At 44.5% G+C, this 18,615-nt stretch overlaps 1 protein-coding gene across 1 annotated transcript in view; it reads left to right on the plus strand.

Annotated features, from left to right (window-relative positions):
* The first annotated feature begins 2,042 nt into the window (after positions 1 to 2,042).
* PAH (phenylalanine hydroxylase) overlaps positions 2,043 to 18,615 on the plus strand; it is a 36,702-nt gene continuing 20,129 nt past the window's right edge. The window contains exons 1-3 of the mRNA XM_068401571.1: positions 2,043 to 2,084; positions 6,042 to 6,149; positions 16,466 to 16,649. Coding sequence (XP_068257672.1) covers positions 2,043 to 2,084; positions 6,042 to 6,149; positions 16,466 to 16,649 — 334 coding nt within the window. The remainder of the gene's footprint in view (positions 2,085 to 6,041; positions 6,150 to 16,465; positions 16,650 to 18,615) is intronic.

Genomic DNA, 18,615 nt, shown 5'->3' on the forward strand with positions numbered 1-18,615 from the left:
CAGAAAAAATAGTTTATGACTTTGGATGCCACAGTTATTTTGGCCAGCCATAGGACATGCATTTAAGTTTTTTAAAATCTAGTTGAAAAATATACCAGGTAGCAAGGCATGGTGTGTGGGGAAAGTAAACAAGACCAGTTGCTGGAGGCTGTCTTGTCTTGCACAGGGACTACTATAATCAGTGTTGTCACCATCCTCATCTCACTGTTTCTTTTTTGCAAGGTGGCCTTCAATGTCCCTGTCATGGATAGTACTGTGCCTGGTGCTGCACAAACACAGGACACAGAATACTGCCTCCTGTAGTGAATTTACTGGCTGAGCAGTTCAAAAATAGTAGTTTTTATACTGCTGCCACTTACCATGGTTAACCTCCCTTTCCCCTACTGCCCCATCTCTCCTTGCCCCAACCTGCTGCCATGGTGTCAGCAGGGCCCAGTGTGTTATGTGTGTATCGCACTTGGGTGCCTACCTTGACCTGCCAGCCCATACCACAGGCTTGCCGGTCACCGCAGAAAGTAACTTGCTACTCCTGTGTGTAGCCACAGGATGCACAAACAAGCAGCTCTTCTGACAAAGGTATGTGTTCAAGCCCAAAGCACTGAGTTACTTCAGATGCACATTATACAGTTGATAATTTCAGTGGGCTGGATTCTGACTCCACAGTCATGGAGTTCAGCGTGGGTTTGGACTGAGATCCCTGACAGTGGCTCCACTCAGTTTCCCTACTGTGAGGCTGATTGGATTTAGCAGCTATTGGATTTTGTAAGTACAACTAATTCACGGTAAGTCTTTGTTAGCATTCACTGATCTGAATTGGCTCTGGTGCATGTAGTAGAGCTTCCCTCAAGGCTAAAAAAAAATAAAAAGAAGATTCCTCTATGCCACAGAATTTATCTTTATCACTAAAATATAGTAAGATTACCTGCCTTGACACAGCTTGTCTCAGTACAGACTTCATCCTTCCATGCAGCAAGACAGATACTTGACCAGTTGCTCACCTGCCCTCTGCTATTGGGCTACAAGTATTCCTTCAACCCCTTTGGTGACTCTTCCTAAACCAAGTCTGGCCTCTTTTATACCAGTCCTTTACCAATCTTCTCCAAAATCATTCACGCACCCTACCCTATTCCCCTTGTAGCTCTTCACAGCTGACACTGTATACAAGCACACATACATTTTCTGCAGTTCTTCTGCATCCTCCTGCCCTGCTCTCTATCTCTGACCTGCTCTTCCCTGCTCCTTCTTTTCCTTTGCCTTCTCCCTTTCTCCATGTCCATACTCATATCCCAGTGTGAGGTTCATGCAGCTAACTTGTATCTCACGCTTCCTTTGCACCGGCTATCTCTCTCGAATGTCTGGTGTGTGGAGCGATGCCTCCTGCTCTCTGACCTCTTGGATGCAGCCCAAAAAGCCCTACTAAAGGACAAATCCCACAGCTGCTGCGCTGTGCCACAGCCCTCCCTGGCTCCATGTCTGGCATCCAAAGAGTTGATCCTGGAGAACATCTGATCTCTGGTCATGTGGAGCAAGCCCCAATGGGAAACCCACCTGAGGCTGAACATGCACGCAGTGGTGGGAATGGACAGGGGAGAGGCTGAACATGCACGCAGTGGTGGGAATGGACAGGGGAGAGGCTGAACTGAAGATGACATGTTGACATGAAAAATGAAAATAGCAGCTGATGTTGATCAGGAGGAGGAAAGCTGTTAATTCAAAGCATGCTGCTCGTCCACGTTGGGCGCCAATAGAAACAATATGCTGGAGAGCGGCTACGCGCTGGGGTGGGACTCGCAGGGGCCAGCTGGTGTGGAGCAGCTTGCCCATGTGCCAGGGGTGGGTGGGGGGGGCGTGTAGGGAGAACGCCCCCTTGGCATGGTGTCCAGGGGAGGGAGCTGGGGAAGTGGGAGGAAGGGGATGGCCTTTCCTCGCTTGCTCCACTTTAAATACCTTTGCACAGAGCTCTGGCCACGGTAGTAAGGTCAGAAGGCTTCACCCGCAGTGGCGAAGGGGCCTTCCCGTGTAGGCATTGCTGCCTCTGCAACATGGACGCACAGCACTGCAAAATGAATGGCGACCCTTTACAGGTAAGCGGTGGGGTCTGTGTGGCCACTCTTCGCAGGGGAGACTGTGGCTGCCTCCCTCCTGCCCCCCCCATGCTTGCAAATCTTGTCCCCTGCTCTCTGAGAGGCAGCGTGACCCAAGGTGTGAGGAAACAAGGCGCCTGTCTCGATGCTTTGTGGTGCCTGGTTGCCACCGTTCTCCCTTTTGGCAGCCGGCGTACTTGCCTGCTGCAAGCACAATGTAAATTGTGCTCATAAAAGTTCAGGGAGAACGAAAATGAACATTGCAACTGTATCCTTGCATATACGGCACAGAGAAGAAGCAGAAAAGACCAGCAGCTAATTACAGGTCTTAACACCTGTGTGATGAAAGCAAGCGGTCGTCTTCTGTTAAAGGAAAGCTGAAGTTATGTGCTCTTCTGGTGGAGCTATTTGTTAAATTTTGGGACTCTGATGTCCCCCTTTTTAATGTTTGCTGACTTACTTTGAACCCTTTGCTTTGGGAAATACAAGAAAGTGCTGAAGCCTGTGCCTTTCGATTACAGGCACTATAGTAACTCCAGGGCAAATGATGTAATCAGCGTGGTTAATTATTAGGACCAAATTCTGCATGTATGTGTCCTATGCAATGCTGCTGAAGCCAGAGACAAGCTGCAGAAGATGTGCAAAAAAAGGGCTTCAGTTTCTACAAGCCCTACTATTTTGTATATCTAGTAAGTCTGGAATTTATGACACAGAGGTGAAATTTTTCTGTCACGGAAACTGCAAGCAAAACTTCATCTGGTTTTAACAGTGTTGGAACTGACTCTGAAGGGCTTTATCTAACCAGCTCAGAAATGGATTAGAAGGCTGACAGGTCTGTGTTATTGACCTCCAATAAGCCAATGTGTCAGAAAGGCAGTATCAATTTATGTGCGAAGTTGTTAACTAAAAAGGCAGATTAGCATTGTGCCCAGGTAAACCCAGACTTGCATCTACACATCACCTATCTTTGAGATTGTACTAGGTCCAGGAATGTATGTTCATGTTCATCAGCTGGTTCTTATTTTACTTCCTGAAAAAAAAAGGACCTGGAAGAAAATTAGAGCGTAATTTATTCTGCACTACATTTATATATCACATATACATGTCATATAGGCAATATTTCAACGACAATGAAAAAATTTGTTTAACTCTTAATCATAATCACAGTAACAGAACAGTAAAATTACCTCAAAGTTGCAATTCCTCTCTATGTTGAAAAACAAAATAGAATTAGAATTGAGAATGGATAAACTGTGATCAACAGTTAAAGCCATGCATCGGTACTACAAAAAGCTCAGCAATGAATGTGAGTACCTGTGTGTGTGTTGATGTATATTACCTCTAGTGTGTATGTTGATATATACTGTCTCCAGTGTGTATTGATGTATATTGCCTCCATATATATTGATAAGAACTGAGTACCGGGAAAACAATCTTTTTTCCCTTCTTTCCCCTTGTGATGAAAGCTATGTGGACAGACTCAGTCATGAACTAACATTTGTATAAAGGTCTTCCAGTGAACTGAGTGCATATGCACATGTGGAAGAAGTTAAGCAACTGTCACTCTGTTTGCAGGATTACTGCCTACTCCCTACTGCAATGTGTCTTACTTTTAAGCACCAACGTAAATCTATTTACAAGAGTGAGAAAATGAGTGAGGACAGATTGAAAGTGGCTGATCTCAACACATCAAGGCTAGTGACCAATGAGAATCTATCTGGGTTGGAAAGAAGGCTTTTAAGGCATTTTGGGGTAATCTCATCGTATAAAGAGATCAATTAACATCAAAATTGCCTTGCAGGGCTTGAACCTTGCAGTATATCCCCTGCAGATGTCCAAACCACAAATTCTTCCTTTGTCATGCAGATTCAAGTCAACCTGCCGTAGAAGTTGGTCCTCATGACATGCCTTGGCAAGAGTATTTTAAATACATAACTGCATGGCTTTTAAAACAGTTGAAGTGCACACCATGAAACCAAATTCTCGGTCCATTGGCAGACACTGGTGTAGCACAGTTCTGTTCTTAAGATCAGTTTTGATTGTGGTGGGGGAAAGCAAAAGGGCAAAGCAATGCGTGGACAGTATTTCAGATGACAGTTTTGGTTACGCTATCATAACGTTTCCGGACTATTTACATTTGGTTTGCCTTTTGACTGACTCCTGTCATCATTTTCCCTTGTGGTTGCTTGAGGTGTAAATTGGTTTCATTAGCCAGTTGCCAAATCACTCCTGACTGATTTTTCCTCTTGGTCCCCACCATGTAAGAGCTGGGCTGGCTCCCTCACTGGATGAGGACCCAGGGGACACTGAGATACTGTGGGAAGTATCACAGTTAAACAGGTGAAAATCTTCCCTCTGGTGCATAAAACCAGTATTTCCACCACAGTTCCCACTAGAGGTTCCCCATAAAGGTGGAAAACATTTGGACAACCTTTGCAACCTCTGGAAATAAAGCCAGATAGAAAAATCTGTTGACAGTCTCTGGCAATGAATTCTCAGGTTCGCAGCAGCCTCAGAGACAGCCTGAAAAATCAGCAATTATTTATTTTACAAAAGAAGGCAGTTCCTTGTAACACTGCCTCAGAAAATGTGGTTCCACCAAGAAATTTATGTCTTCAGGGCAGTTGGATTTGATTATTAATTTGTCTGCTACAAAGACTGTCTTTTCTAAGGACAACATTTGGGAACTGAGACTCTTTATACTCTGATTTATATGTTAAATTAAGCAATAGCTATAATGAGGACAGGCTCTGACTGAAAATGCAGATCTCCATGAAGAAAAATGGAATGGATACTTTGAGTCAAGTTTTGGCCCAGGACTTGTTACATCAGTACCCATCTGGGTTTCAGATGTCTGGTGTGATCTTTGATACACCAACCTGGGGCAATTTACCCAGGGCCAGTAGATGTTAAAAAAAAACCCAACAAATGAGGCATTAATGTGACTTCCAAAAGCTTGTGATGGTTGTGCGTCAAATTTACTCTGACATCAGAAAAATTAAGCGATTCTGGAAATCGCAGCAGTCACTTAGCTGCCATGTTATGTACCCAGATGATTTTGAAAATCTGACCCCACTTCAGGACTCAGTTTCCTGTTTCTGAAGTGGTGAAATAGCTCTTCCCTACTAACAGGGTTTTTTTGGAAAGAAACACATGTACTGAGATGTACTAAGACATTCTGGTAATGAGAACCATGAAAATAATTAAAATAAATATTCTTCTTTTTTGGGAATACTGGAAATTACCTTTTGGAATTTACAGAGCAGAAAATCAGTAAGAGAAAGGGAACAAACATAAATGAAAACACATCTTGCCCTAACTGAGTCTTTACTCACTGTGGGATTTAGGGAAGATCTAAATGTTTACTCCAACATTTCCTCCCCCCCCTTTTTTTTTTTTGTTCTTATTTTGTTTTTAAACCACCTGCCACATCCCTCTTGTGCATACCACCTCTCCTGGGGCTACCTGCAAGGTACAAGCAGAACCGAAAGGAAACATAGAACATGGCCTGCATCTCTGCACAGAGCTCATCTACATTGCTCTGCTTAATCCTGAATGCTAATGAAAAGAAAGCCTGAGGGAAGGTTTTTGCACTGTAGCTGAAACTGAAGTGCAGTAATGTTTCCAGTCAACCCTGAGCTTGGTACACATGAGAGGTGAAGCAAGGCAGAGATGATATTAGGCTATTTTCATGTCCTTTTTGACTACCTCACTCCCACATGGGCCCTAGTTTGAGAGAAGGGATTTGTGTCTCTACCATCATAAATTCAGAGCAGCCCCTGAGCTGCTCTACTTATGGCATCAACAGTTGCCTTGATTCCCATTTAAAGCAATTTTATACCCTCTTTACGTTGCTGATGATGTGCAAAAGGGAAATAGAGCAAAGCAAAACTGACTCCTAAGGGGAATGTAAATCTTTTTTTGTTTGTTTGTTTGTTTTCTTTTCTTTCCTTTCAGGAATCTATGTACCTTGAAGAGTCCTCAAATAAAAATGGTGTGATTTCTTTGATTTTCTCTCTGAAAGAAGAAGTTGGGGCATTGGCTAAAGTTCTGCGCACATTTGAGGTAAATATTTTCCTTCAGGAGACCTGACCACATCTTTACATTTTTGCATTGCAGCAACATTTCCTCAGGGTATTTGTGGTCATGTTTGTAATTCCATTTCATTGCCATAATGGGGAAACCAGCATGCATTTCTTTTCTGGGTTTAAAAACCCTTGAGGTCTTGGAGCAGAAGTAGCTTTTTTAAATTAAAATTTTATTTCAAACTTTTAAATTAAAACCTCTACTTCTAACTGATATGAGGGTGGAAAAAATGCATTTTCTCCATTTAAGAAGGAAATATTCCACTGTAACTGCTTGAATAAGAGGTAGAAGTGAATTGGGACATAACCTGAGATTGACATCTGAGAATGTATATGTATATGTATATGTATATATATGTACACGTATAGAAAGGCAACTTAACTTGCATGTGAGCCATGTGACTCATAGTGCAGATGTGGCATGAAGTATTTCTACTGGGGGCAGCTACTGTCCTTTTAGCCCTTGTCCACCTCAGCAAATCTGATACAAATAAGCCCACCATCTCCCACCAGTGGTACTTTTACAGAGGGGGTAGAGTGCACCTACAAGACAGCATCAAAATGACAGCACTTTATTTACACCAAAGGGACTCAGCAAGTTGTACTGACTGATTTGGAAAGCTTTTGGGGAAACAAGGAGCCATTTACCTTCCAGGACATTGTGTGCCTATTTATTCTTGCAGAAATATTTCCCAGATATCATGGATGGTGTTTAAAAAGCATGAAATCCTTGCAATTCAGGATGGTTGTATTGCAACACACACAGCTGTGTACTCTGTGCTCCCAAGCAAATACACTGTTACATTGGTTTTGTCACGACTTTTTTTTTGGTACATCATCATGTAATAGTTGTGCCTGAAAGTAGTTCTTTCTGTAGAACACTGTAAAAAGTTGTGGCCTGCATATTTTCCATTCGTAAACTGAATTGACTAGGAAATGAAAGGTTTGCATGGTATTAGTACAAATGAAAAATAATTACGAGTTATAGGACATATTTGATTCATTAAGATGAAGGGAAATTCATACCAACGACAGCAGAGCTAGTCTAAATCTGTGAACTGACCACTGTAATACAGTCCTGCAAAATGTCCATGTTGGTGGCGTGCATGTCTGTAAGTGAATTAAGGAGGCTGTTGATATTCTCTGGTTAAGCACATTGCTGTCTACTAACCAAACTGCTCTCGGCTCTAAAGGAAAATCTGCAGGGGTTCTAGTATAGGAAAGAGAGAAGTAGCCGCTTCTTGGATGTGACTCTTCTTGCCCCAAAGCAGGTACCTAAACTGAACTGTCTGAGTTATGATTTTTCCCAGTGACCCTGATGGCAACTGAGGGGATGTGGCTCAGCTAAAGACGTCTGCACTGATGGCTGGATGGTTTCCCACCCCAGCAAAGCCATTTCTTTCTGTGCAAACTTGCAGTCTCCCCCAGCACCAAGGCTTGACAAGAGACCTCGCATAGGTGCTCTTGTATCAGTTTTGCATGCTGTTGGCAATGCAGTATGGAAATGGATGGGTGGTTGGAGGAAAGGGATTTACTGGTACAAGCCTGACCTGCAGCTTCAGCTCCTCAGGGCTGTCATTAGTGAGTTCATGGGCATTGGGGTGTGTAAACCAGAGCAGCCCTTGGGCTGTTCTAACAGTGCAAAGGTCCTTGACCTGTGTACAGCGGTGTAAGACTCATGCACATCACGGCTGAGATAACCTCCACCCTTTCCCACCTGGGCCGTAACCATGGTGCCTCAGAGACACAGACTTTGCTCAGTGACATCTGCAGCAGAGACAAGGAAGATGGTGATACACAGGTGAACGTTAGGGACAAGGAGGAAGGCCTCAAGAGCATTTTTTCCTCTTGTACCCCTTTACTGCTTAATAAAATCAACTGCGAGCTGCAGGTTAGCTACAGGAGTTAGTTCAGACTCTCTGTGGGTGGGCTTCTTTCGGCAGCGAGACCCCTCGCCTTGTCCCCAGGGTTTCTGTCGCTGGCTTGGTGTTGGCCTGGGAAAATGGAGTGGGTTGGTCTCAGAAGGGTGGCACAGGGAGATGTGGCGAGAGCTGCTCTGGCTGTCATTGCTTCATGCAACCACATCAAGTAGGAAAAAGGAAAACACAAAAGCCGCAAAATATGATCAGACTGTTCCCCAGAGCGGGTGCAGCACTGCAGCCGTCAGCCCCCGTAGAGGGCCAGACCTTGTGTGACTGCTGGTGCTAATGGCTGTGTGTGGCGTGTTTGGAGCCCCTCTGATCGTTGCTGAGGCTGGGGTCTGCCCAGGCTGCCGGGGTCTCCCTAGGCACTTGCGTGTGGGAATGCAAGCAGAGAGCACAGCTCAGCCCTCTCCTCCTCCCAGCTCGCACTTGGGAGTGATTAAAGGACAGTGCCTCCAGCACTGGCTTTGAGGATTTTGCCTCTTCTCTAGCCAATCTATCAAACTACTCTGGGACACAAAGAGGGGAGGAGGAGGGTTAAGAGAGCTGTAAATATGAAAGTTTTGAAAATAAATCCTTTCTCAAGACTGGGAAGAAAGCATAGAAGCAAGATCCAGGCTGAGACACAGGGAATTGAGGGAATACCTAAAGAAAGGAGAGATCTTGTGCTGCCATCAACAGCCAGGTGGCCTGTCTGTAAAGGAGATGTCTGTGTGGACCTGGGCAGGCTCATCCTTTCCTTGGTTTAAGAGGTGGAGAAAAAATTTCTGTTATTCTGAGAGGTCTGTTCAGTCACTTTTGTGTCCCTGCCTGGGATGCAGGAGCAGCTCCTCACTCCCAGGTTCACAGCCTGCCCATGTCCTTCTTCTGTGCTGGGCTGAAACTTGGCCAGGCATTAGCCCCCACCACAGCTTGATCTCCACAGGGAGCAAGAGCCCAAAGGGAGCTGTACTATTCTCCAGCCTGACCCTGCACCTGGATAACATGAGGTCCAGGACTGCTGGCTCATTGAGCACCATGTATGCTCCCCAGTCCAGATGTAATCTGTACTTACCCAGGAGTGAAACCTCCCAGGGAAGGAAGTAGTGTCCAAACACAGCCCAGATGAACTGCGTGAGCCCCCATTGTGGGCCAGGATGGTCTGAAGGTAGGGGAGCCTTATATCCAGGTAAGTGAAGGCACAAGGCCAGTGGCTACAGAGAGAGTGCTCATGGTACAGAATTACAGCCTGTAACTGAGACACCATGTTTAAGAGCATTTCAATGTGTTCTGGGGAAACATCCCTCGGGGTTGCTCATGTAGTTGACAGAGTGCTGCATGCTCTCATGTTTGTTTTTTTGCTCAAAGACCCAAACTTTTCTTTTCTGTTCAGGTCCCAGTTGCACACAAGTATGTGGCTACAGTGACAACTGTTGTTTTTCCAGTGTAGCTTGAAAGCATTTTTCTGAGGAATCACCTCTATGTACTCAGCTCCTTATATCTGCTGGATTTATGTCCAAAATGTACTTGATTATATCCACTTTCTTCTTATGATTACTCTTGATTCATATTCTCTCTAATGTGTTTCAGTGTTGGGCCAATGCACAATGTCCAAAAAGAGCAAGCAGCCTGTATGGAGGAATGGCTGGACCCTCAGAAGGGCAGGCACATATTTAAAGAAAGACTATATGGCTTTTTAAGCTGAAAGCATTTCTGTCTCTAAAAGCAAAGCCAGATGATGTCTATGGAAGGCTTCAACATCCACTTTTGGTGGGAGGAGAGTCCATTCCCAGTCTCACACACAAAAATAAGCAGCACTCAGGAAGATCCCCCAAACACCAGACCTCAGCAGACTCCTAAGCTCTTCTGATCCATGGCTTTTGTCCCTGCTGTTTTGTGTGAATCTGCTCCTCCTGGACTGCTCTGTACCCAGGGTGCCCTACGCACTGTTGACAGTAGAGTCCCTGCAGTCCCTTCTCCACCTTCCCCATGGAGAGGCAGTGTCCACAGGGCCAGACTCGTACTCTGACACGTGCTGTAATGTAATAGCAGCTCAGTCATGCCCAGCAATAAGCAGATAGTTAAAACTGAATCCACTTTGCTTCCACACTACCTGTTCTCTGTGTACATTGGGATGTGGTAAAGATTCACGTTCTGCTTAAACAATCAAACCACATTATTTTGGACCTGAAAGGCCTATTTGTCCGTAGTCTTTATCTATTCAAGTGTGCATGCAGCTTCCTTACGTGTTCTGCTTTGGCAACACCTCTGTCCTTATTGCAGGCTTGAAGGTGGCCATAGAGACAGTATAAACCTGCCAGAAGAGTCTTTACACCAACTTCATTTTAATAGGACGTGCTGTACACTAAGGCACTGCTTGGTGCAGCCATATGCTGTTTATCTGGTTCATGATATTATAGAAGATGGTAGCTAGAAAGCCAAAACTCTAGTAAATACTGAACGTTACACATAAGTAAAATATTGTGCTTAAAATTGGGAAGACAGAACAGTCATTGTGGAATTATGTTTCTTTTTTGATCCACTGGACACGTCAAAAAGTTACAGAGTATAAGTCCTAGTCAGAATAAGACAGAAATCTTCCAAGTTTCTTAACAAAACTGAAAAAGCAAATCAGAGCATTCTGGGTTAACCCAAGTGTTACACTTGACAGGAATGTTTATTTTTCTCTGGAGTGATAAAAGCTTATTGAAGTTGAGATCACTTTTTTAAACAACAACAAAGTCTATTCTGAAAGAAAAAAAGTGGGGGGGAAAAAAAGTTGTTCCTCCTCAAAGACTGGCATTTCCAAAGTTAAATTCGCCATTAAAAATATCAGAACTAAACATTTTAATATACAGGAAGGATTGCCCTCTGTTTTCATTGAAATTTTTACATGTGAATTTGTGAATATATTAATCTCCTCCAAAGTTCTTTTCCTGATGGATTTACAAGTAGTAGAAGACATGCCACCAGTAGCATGTGGCAAACATTGGGTTGGAATATACTTCAAGTTTCCTCAACCCATTCTCATAGAGGAGTCTTCCATCTTTTGTTCGCTGACATGACCTTCCCAAATATAGAGCAGGACTTCAGTATAAAGTCCAGCCGTCAGTGGTGTTACTTACGGTGGGTAGGGCTCTAGCTCAAAAGCAGCCCCATTGATTTGCACCAAGTAGTACTCCTGCTCTCGGATTAAGTTACTGTTCCATGGTGGGACTGGATGAAAGTAACAGGCTGCACTAAATGAGACCCTGCACTTTCAGAGCCAGCAAAGATGACTGTGTTCTTTTTCTGGTTAGGAGCTTACTTTATTCAACAAAAAGTCCAAAGTGACCGTTAGCTCTTTGTCCCTTGAGAAGGTATTGATTCTGCAGTGTTTTGAGTTGTTTCCAAATCAGGAGAAGCGAGCAGTCACTTCGGCCAGGGGGTGTGTTGGAGGTGTCTGCAGTGATAGGTGAACAGGCCAGGCATGCCTTTACCAAGAGACTTGTTTTTAAATCATGGTACTTGTATGCACAGCTACAATCATTTTATTACACCTGAACTCGCTGCTCCAAATCCAGTCTAAGTCAGTGTCAGTCTAAGCTCTCCTCTTTCCAGAGCCAGGAGAGCAGGACTCCTTGATCTAGTAAACCAACAGGAGTTTAAAGAGAGGAGTGCCCTCTTGCTAGGTGCTTGTGAAGTGCCACATGCTGTCACATATGCTTTTTGGTTTGTCCCACTCCACTTGTTTTGTGGCTAGATCATGCTGAATGCCTCATACCAAACTTTAGGGTTGGAGCCGAAGTGCCGAGTGATGGACATCAGGGGCTGCTCCAGGGCCAGCTGCCCTTTGAAGCTGTTTGCTGGCATGGGCCAGCTCTGGGTCACTTTGCCCTTGTGAGCTTGTCATGCAAGGAATACCCTAGTGGATGTGAAGGAGAAGATGGGGAAGCACTGTCTTCAGCTGAGAAGCAGACCCTTGGACAGTAAAGCTGAAACAGATGGCTGCCTTTGCCTTCACTTTGGGAAATCATGGCTGAAGGCATTGCTGTAACTTCCTAACTCCCCTGATCTCCTGTGAAAATTCGACACTGAGATTCTACTTGTGCTTCTGAAAGTGTCCTCCTTCAGGAAACCCTGAACTAGCCCATGACAAGGGTTAAAAGAACATGCCACTTTTTTTTTATATCAGGAATGTTCAAGTAAATCCTTGTTTTGGGAGATTTCACCCAAGTTCTCACTGAACGTTGATTAGCAGCACTGTAGCGCTGTCGACAGTTCTTCATCTGGTAACAATGTGAGGTCTCCTGATGAAGCCAAACTTACTTAATGACAACAGTCATGAAAACAGGCTGCAGATGGATTTCACAGCTGTACTTAGTTTTAGCAACCATGTACAGGAGCATTTAGTAATGCATAAACAGAAGGACATATGAACGCCATGGGAAGCAGTAGCCCATAACATTCTCAGAAAGTATCCATCCCCACTGAAAGCTTCCCCATGTAGCTATGAAAACACAAATTCTCTTTTTCAATGATCACACCAATTAAACTTGCTGAGGGTGGGACTAAATTTTCTTGGTAATGACCTTTGCAAGACTGCCAACGTAGTGTAGCACCAGGCTGGTTTGGTCCTGCAGGTGTGGGGCAGCTGCAGCGCAGGAGATGCTTGGTAGGGATGGCATAACTGGAATAACCTGGGGAAGGGGCTGGAGCTTCTTCATAGCCTCTGAAAAGGAGCCAAGGCTGAGATCCATCACTGTGGGGTAAGGAAAGCAGGGAGATGGGCAGTCTCCTCCCGCATCCACCATTGCCTGTGTGGTAAATTGATATCTGTATCGCTAAACCCTGTCATTCAAAAATCATTACTTACACAAAACGGACTTAGTTCTAACTTAATTTTTGAGCTCTGAGAATGTCTTGAGACTTCTTTCTCTAGTGGGGAGTGATAGAGATACAGTTAACTTGGATATTCAAATAATGAAAGCTGAGATCTTTCACCCCCAGGAGTGGAGGTTTTGAGAAAAAAAGCAAGAAATTTGAAGTAACTTCTGCTAACTTCAAGGGATCTGGCAATACTGTACCCTCATGACCTCCATTAGGTGTTTCACCTAATGCTACCTTCAGTCCTCAAGGCAAAATCTGTTCTGAATTGTTAATACTTGCTAAAAAGTATATTAGAAATGGCCTAGTACACTGCTTTGAAATAAATGCAAAGTGAACAGTTACCCATTCTCCACCAAGACAGAAGCACTCCAGCAGGTACATGGTTGTGTGATATGATGTGTCCATGTAGGAGAGACTCAACCTCTATGCTGGTCATAAACCTGAGGAGAACTAGAGAAGCACTGACTTGCTGCAAGTTCTTTGCAGCTGCAATGAATGATGGGGTGAATTCAGCAAAGGCACATCTAATCTCAAGCCATGGGCTCATCTGATTCCTACTAGCTCTAAAATAGGAAAGGCAGAAGAGGCCAATGTTAATAGTTCAGGTATGAATCCAACCTCAAACATGTGACAGCCCAGATCTTCTGAAATCAGTTAGGTTAGAAGTTAGATTCCATCAACAAAAAATAGCTCAGAAATCATGAAGTCCCATAAAATAAATACAGAATTTTTATTAGCTGTCTTTTGAGGGCATACATTTTCAAGATTTCAAGCTCTACTAAAAACCAGAGAGACTGAAAACTGCTCAAAATAAACAACCAAACCAAAAAAATGCCCCCGTTCTCTCCCAGGTACACATTTGTCTCCAGAAGTTGGATCTTTAAGTAAAGCATCAACTACTGTGAGAAACCTGATGCAATTGCAAGATTTGGCAATATTGAGGATGCAAAAAAGTTTTGAACAATGTGAAACTATGAAGATTAAACACTAGATGGAGTAGTTGGACTAGAATGAAATTGAGATCTCTAAAGCAACTCTAGTAACAGAGTCACTGTAAGTATTGTGAAATAAGGGGCTTAGTAGCAAGGCACAGCATATGAGAGCATGTTTCTCCAGGAGTGCCAGTTCAGGGAGTTGGATGTATGCTGCTGGATTCTTGCTTTGAAAACAGTCACCAGAAGAGTTCTCCCTTTAGCTTCTCTGCTGTGAGGTTCTGAAGCCTCAGCACAAAGAGGTAATGGGTTGGCTCTGCAAATTGCTGAACTGCAGGCACTCCTCAAACCAACAGCGAACCAGCTTCACACTCTGTGGGAAGCTGTCCTGCTTATCTCAGGTGTAAGAAAGGAGGTGACTGTCTCCATGACCTCCTTCCTCCCCATCTTCTTTCAGGGTAGCTGAACAGCCCTGAGCTCCGGGTGCCAGCCCCACGTCACCGCACTGCTCTCCACAGCGCAGGCACAGCAAAGGGACCGGCAGCCCTCCGCGCCTGCTCTCTGTCAAAAGTTTTCCAGCCCCGAGCCATCTGGACTTCCAGCTCTGGGCCTCCCCACCTCTCAGCACCTCACCAAGCAGAGGGTACAATGCGCGGTCTGTTTGTTTGTGAAACAGGGCTTTGGAAGCCTAAAACAAATTGTCTTCAGGGCCCAGGACAGTGACGGCCATTCTCTCCCCCAGACGGCCCCACGAGGACAGCATCGCTCAAGAGCAGCAGTTGGCGAATGTGCTTTTGACCTTTTCAACTTATTGTATTGGTATCTAGCCAAACAATTTAAGTTCATCTGTAGTGTGCGACTCTCAGGAAACAGAGGAATGACATGCATGCTGTTTCCTACCAAGTAATAAATGCCTTTTGTGGTGGAGTGAATGAGGCCTTTGCCGCTGATGGCCAGATGCCCCTCTGCGCTGTGCAAGCACTGAGAGAAGCAAAGAAAACCTTAAAGGGCTTGAGAAGCTCAAACTAGAGGGAGGTATAGAAAAAAAAGCTTCCCTCTTTCTTCTGTGTAGGTCACAAGTAGATCCTCGCAATGATTCTTCATGGATGAAATCCTGACCCTGCTGAGAAGGGGGTTTGACACTGACACCAGCGGGGCCATCATTTCACCCCACGTAGTTTGGGGTCTTCTTAAGCCTGAAAGCAGCAAAACAAAAGCTTCTCCAGGGCTGCTGAGTGCCGTGTGTCAGCTCCTCTGACTCTTCTGTGGCTAATCTTCAGGCTCAGGTTTCCTCCAGGGGTTTACCTATTCCTCCCAGGGGACAGAAGCCCAGACCTGGCCTCGGTGTGCTGTGGCCGTGGCTCCAGTGTGAGCCTGACAGGAAGGTCAGGTGGTAAAGTCAGCACCAACTGAAATATGTTTAAAAGTTTTTTCTCAAAAAAATAAAGTAATATTTTCATATTCAAATTACAGTGCTCAGGAAAAGATTTGAGTTCAGCTAAACTGAGGTAAATTTTCCTGGACTTGTGTTTAAGTGACTGGAAAAATAGGATTTTCAGCTACTTGTGCTTTACACATAGACATGATGGTATGTCTGAGTCACGTACCCACTGTCGATAGTCATCAAGACTATAGTTGCCAATGATCCCTTTCTTCACAGCTACGAGGCACTGCTGCTGGTCAGTGAAGATACTTGGTGAGGTGGAATTTGAATTTCCATGCTAAATTGCTGTGAGAGAGATCAGACTCTGGAGCAGTTGCCCAGAGAGGTTGTGGAGTCTCCATCTGTGGAGATACTCAAAACTCAACTGGACACAGTCCTGAACAATTTGCTGTAGTGGACCCTGCCTGAGCAGACTGTTGGACTAGATAATCTCCAGAGGCTCCTGTCCAACCTCAGCAACTCTGCAATTCTGTGATTTTGTGATTCTGTGATTTAAAACACCCATGTGTTTATTTGCACAAACCTGGGCTGCCTTTCTGGTGCAGATCCACATTTCCCATGGGATCTCTGCCCAACACCTGCTCACAGGCCTGGAAACTGTGCAGGTGGCTTTACAGGTGACTGTGCAGTGGCTTGGCAGAAGCTTATCTCACAGGGTGCCCAGCTGCTTGCTTTTCCATCCTCCCTTCAAGATGCTCCTAAATACAGCATTTACTTTCACATGAGAGGGTTCTCTGGAGGTGGAACGCCTGCTTCCCATGTTGATCCTGGGGAAATGTTCTTGTCCACTTGTCCAGCTTGTTCTTGTCCAGCTCCCATTATGTACTTGCAGTACAGGAGTCACTATTTACAATACAAAGCCTATTTACAACTTGTATCCTGCTTCCACATTTTTCAAAGGTTTATATAGTGTATAGTTTTATGTTGGTGTTCTGCACAAGGGTGAATCCTGCATTGTTCTCATTCTTCCTTTTTGTCTCTCTCACTGTTGTGAAAGTTCTCAGTCCAATGGTCAACAGAGGCAAGTCTCTACTTTTGAATTATTTGTATTGTATAGCATGGGTTGCTGACTGACACATGATTTTAGCTATTCTTTATGTCATATTTCTTCCTGCAAACCCTGTGGGACCAAAATCTCTCTTTCTTATAGGAAAAAGGTCTAAACCTGACACACATTGAGTCCCGACCTTCCCGTCTCAACAAAGATGAGTATGAATTCTTCATTAACTTGGAAGGCAAGAATGTGCCAGCACTGGACAATATCATCAAGTCCTTGAGAAATGATAATGGAGCAACAGTCCACGAGCTTTCACGAACAAAGAAGAAGGACACTGGTAAGCATACACTGACAAGGATAACATTGACAAGGAATATTTACATCACATACTCAAATGACTTCTTTTTCCTGTAGCAAAGGAGTTCCTCTTGGATCTGTATGGCTGCATTTCACTCCCTCTGCCTATCTTGCCTATGTTGTAAGCTTTTTCATTTGGAGATTTTTCTCTCAGTGTAAACTTCCTTGCTCCATCTTTTACCATGCTTCTGACTAGGTATCCTGGGAACTGGTGTTATGGCTCTATGTTGTCATCTGTCTGGTTGGTTGGCAGCACTCACAGTCCCTTAAAGACAGCCTTGTTGCAGTAGCTTGTTACACTACCTGCAGAAGTTAACAGGGATCAAAGGATGATTGGAGTTACAGGCTAAGGGCTCAACTTGTAAATCCCTACGGAATGGTGCAGGAAGTTGTAGGTGTATCTATTTTCTGCTGCCAGTCTCTGCCCTATTTTAAAATAGGTAGCATTTATATATACAGCTTTTGGCAAGTCATGCAACATGGCAGCTTTTGTTCTTGATACACACCTGTAATGTGAAGGAATAACAGGGGTGCAGGTGGGACCCACATGACCATGTTTAATGCAGATAGGTTAGCTTATCAAGCCCAATGACATGTCCCCTGAATCTCTAACTAGGATCCCATAGCCTTTGCACCACTGGGCACTGAAAGCCACTGCAGGGCTTGTACACTTTTAGCCTTTTCCTATGTTCTCTTCCCACAAGAGAAATAAGAAGAGAGACAATAAGGATCTCCATGTGGGATGCACTACATCTGTCTACTTACTGTCTGCCCTGATTCAAAAAACACACTATTGCTCTGCTGAGCAATTCATTAACTATTTATTAAACCAGTTGTTGCTCATTTGCTGTTTATTCAATGGATCCTTCACACAAAGTCCATCTGCCTTCCAGATTCTCTTTCTTCATGTAGGAATTGATGGTAAAGGGCAGCACACCAAAACAAAAAGTGACAGTGAAGTCCTGTCGCAGTGCCTTCCCCCTTGCCAAATATCTCTGGGACCTCACAAATCACTCTGGCACAAACCTTGTGGTGTAGCAGTGACAAGAGCCCAGTCCTGTGCAAGGTCTGGTATGGAGTGGTGGCATCCTCATGGGGCAGAGGGAGGGATTGCCCTCCTGTGCTCCCTGGGGCTGGCATGCCCCTTTGAACACCTGGATTTACTTTCTGATTTTGGTCTCGTGGACCCTGGCTGCTGGCTGCTGCAGCCCCATCCATGTGGAACCCTTGCACCTCTGGGCTGAGATGAGAGGAGGGGAGGAAATGCCCCATGGGGTGACCATCTCCCTGTCTCCCCGCTCTTCCTCACATGGGTATGTGTGAGTCCAACACCATCCATCCGCCTCTCCACTTTTTGGGCTTGTGGATGCCCCTCAGTCCTGCTCTTGGAGTGGGAGCAGGAATAACTCTCCATTCCTGTAAGAAATCCCAGGGAGGTCAGTTGTAATTCTGCCTTTGGAGGGAAATAAGGAAAGATTTTATGAGTTGTCCATGCTCCTAATTCTCAGAGATTTGCTAGAGTTGAGGCTGCTCGGTACAGTGGTGGCTGCCCAGCATCCAGTCTGAGACATACTTAAAAGCCTCTTCAGATAACAGATGTGATTTTAATAGGATTTCAGACGTTAAATACTTTAGGTCTGGATCTTCCTCTTCCTTCCTAGGATCAACATGAAAGGACATTAATACCTTCTTGAGATCAGTGCTGGTAATCCTTTTACCGTTTCCTTTGTGTCCTACCCATGACATTACATTTGAAGATAAAAAAGAAGAAGGCAGATACTCTTTGGAGTCAGTTCTTTCCATTCATCAGAGGAAGGGACAAAAGGTTGATTAGCTGATTTATGATCACGTCAAATCAAAGAGGTTCTTTTTTGAGAGCTTTTTTATTTCCAGAAGGAAGCTATAGGGCCTAGCAGGCTTGCCATTACTTTTGTTTTTCTAATTAT

Source organism: Nyctibius grandis, chromosome 5 (assembly GCF_013368605.1).
Source record: "Nyctibius grandis isolate bNycGra1 chromosome 5, bNycGra1.pri, whole genome shotgun sequence".
NCBI lineage: Eukaryota > Metazoa > Chordata > Aves > Nyctibiiformes > Nyctibiidae > Nyctibius > Nyctibius grandis.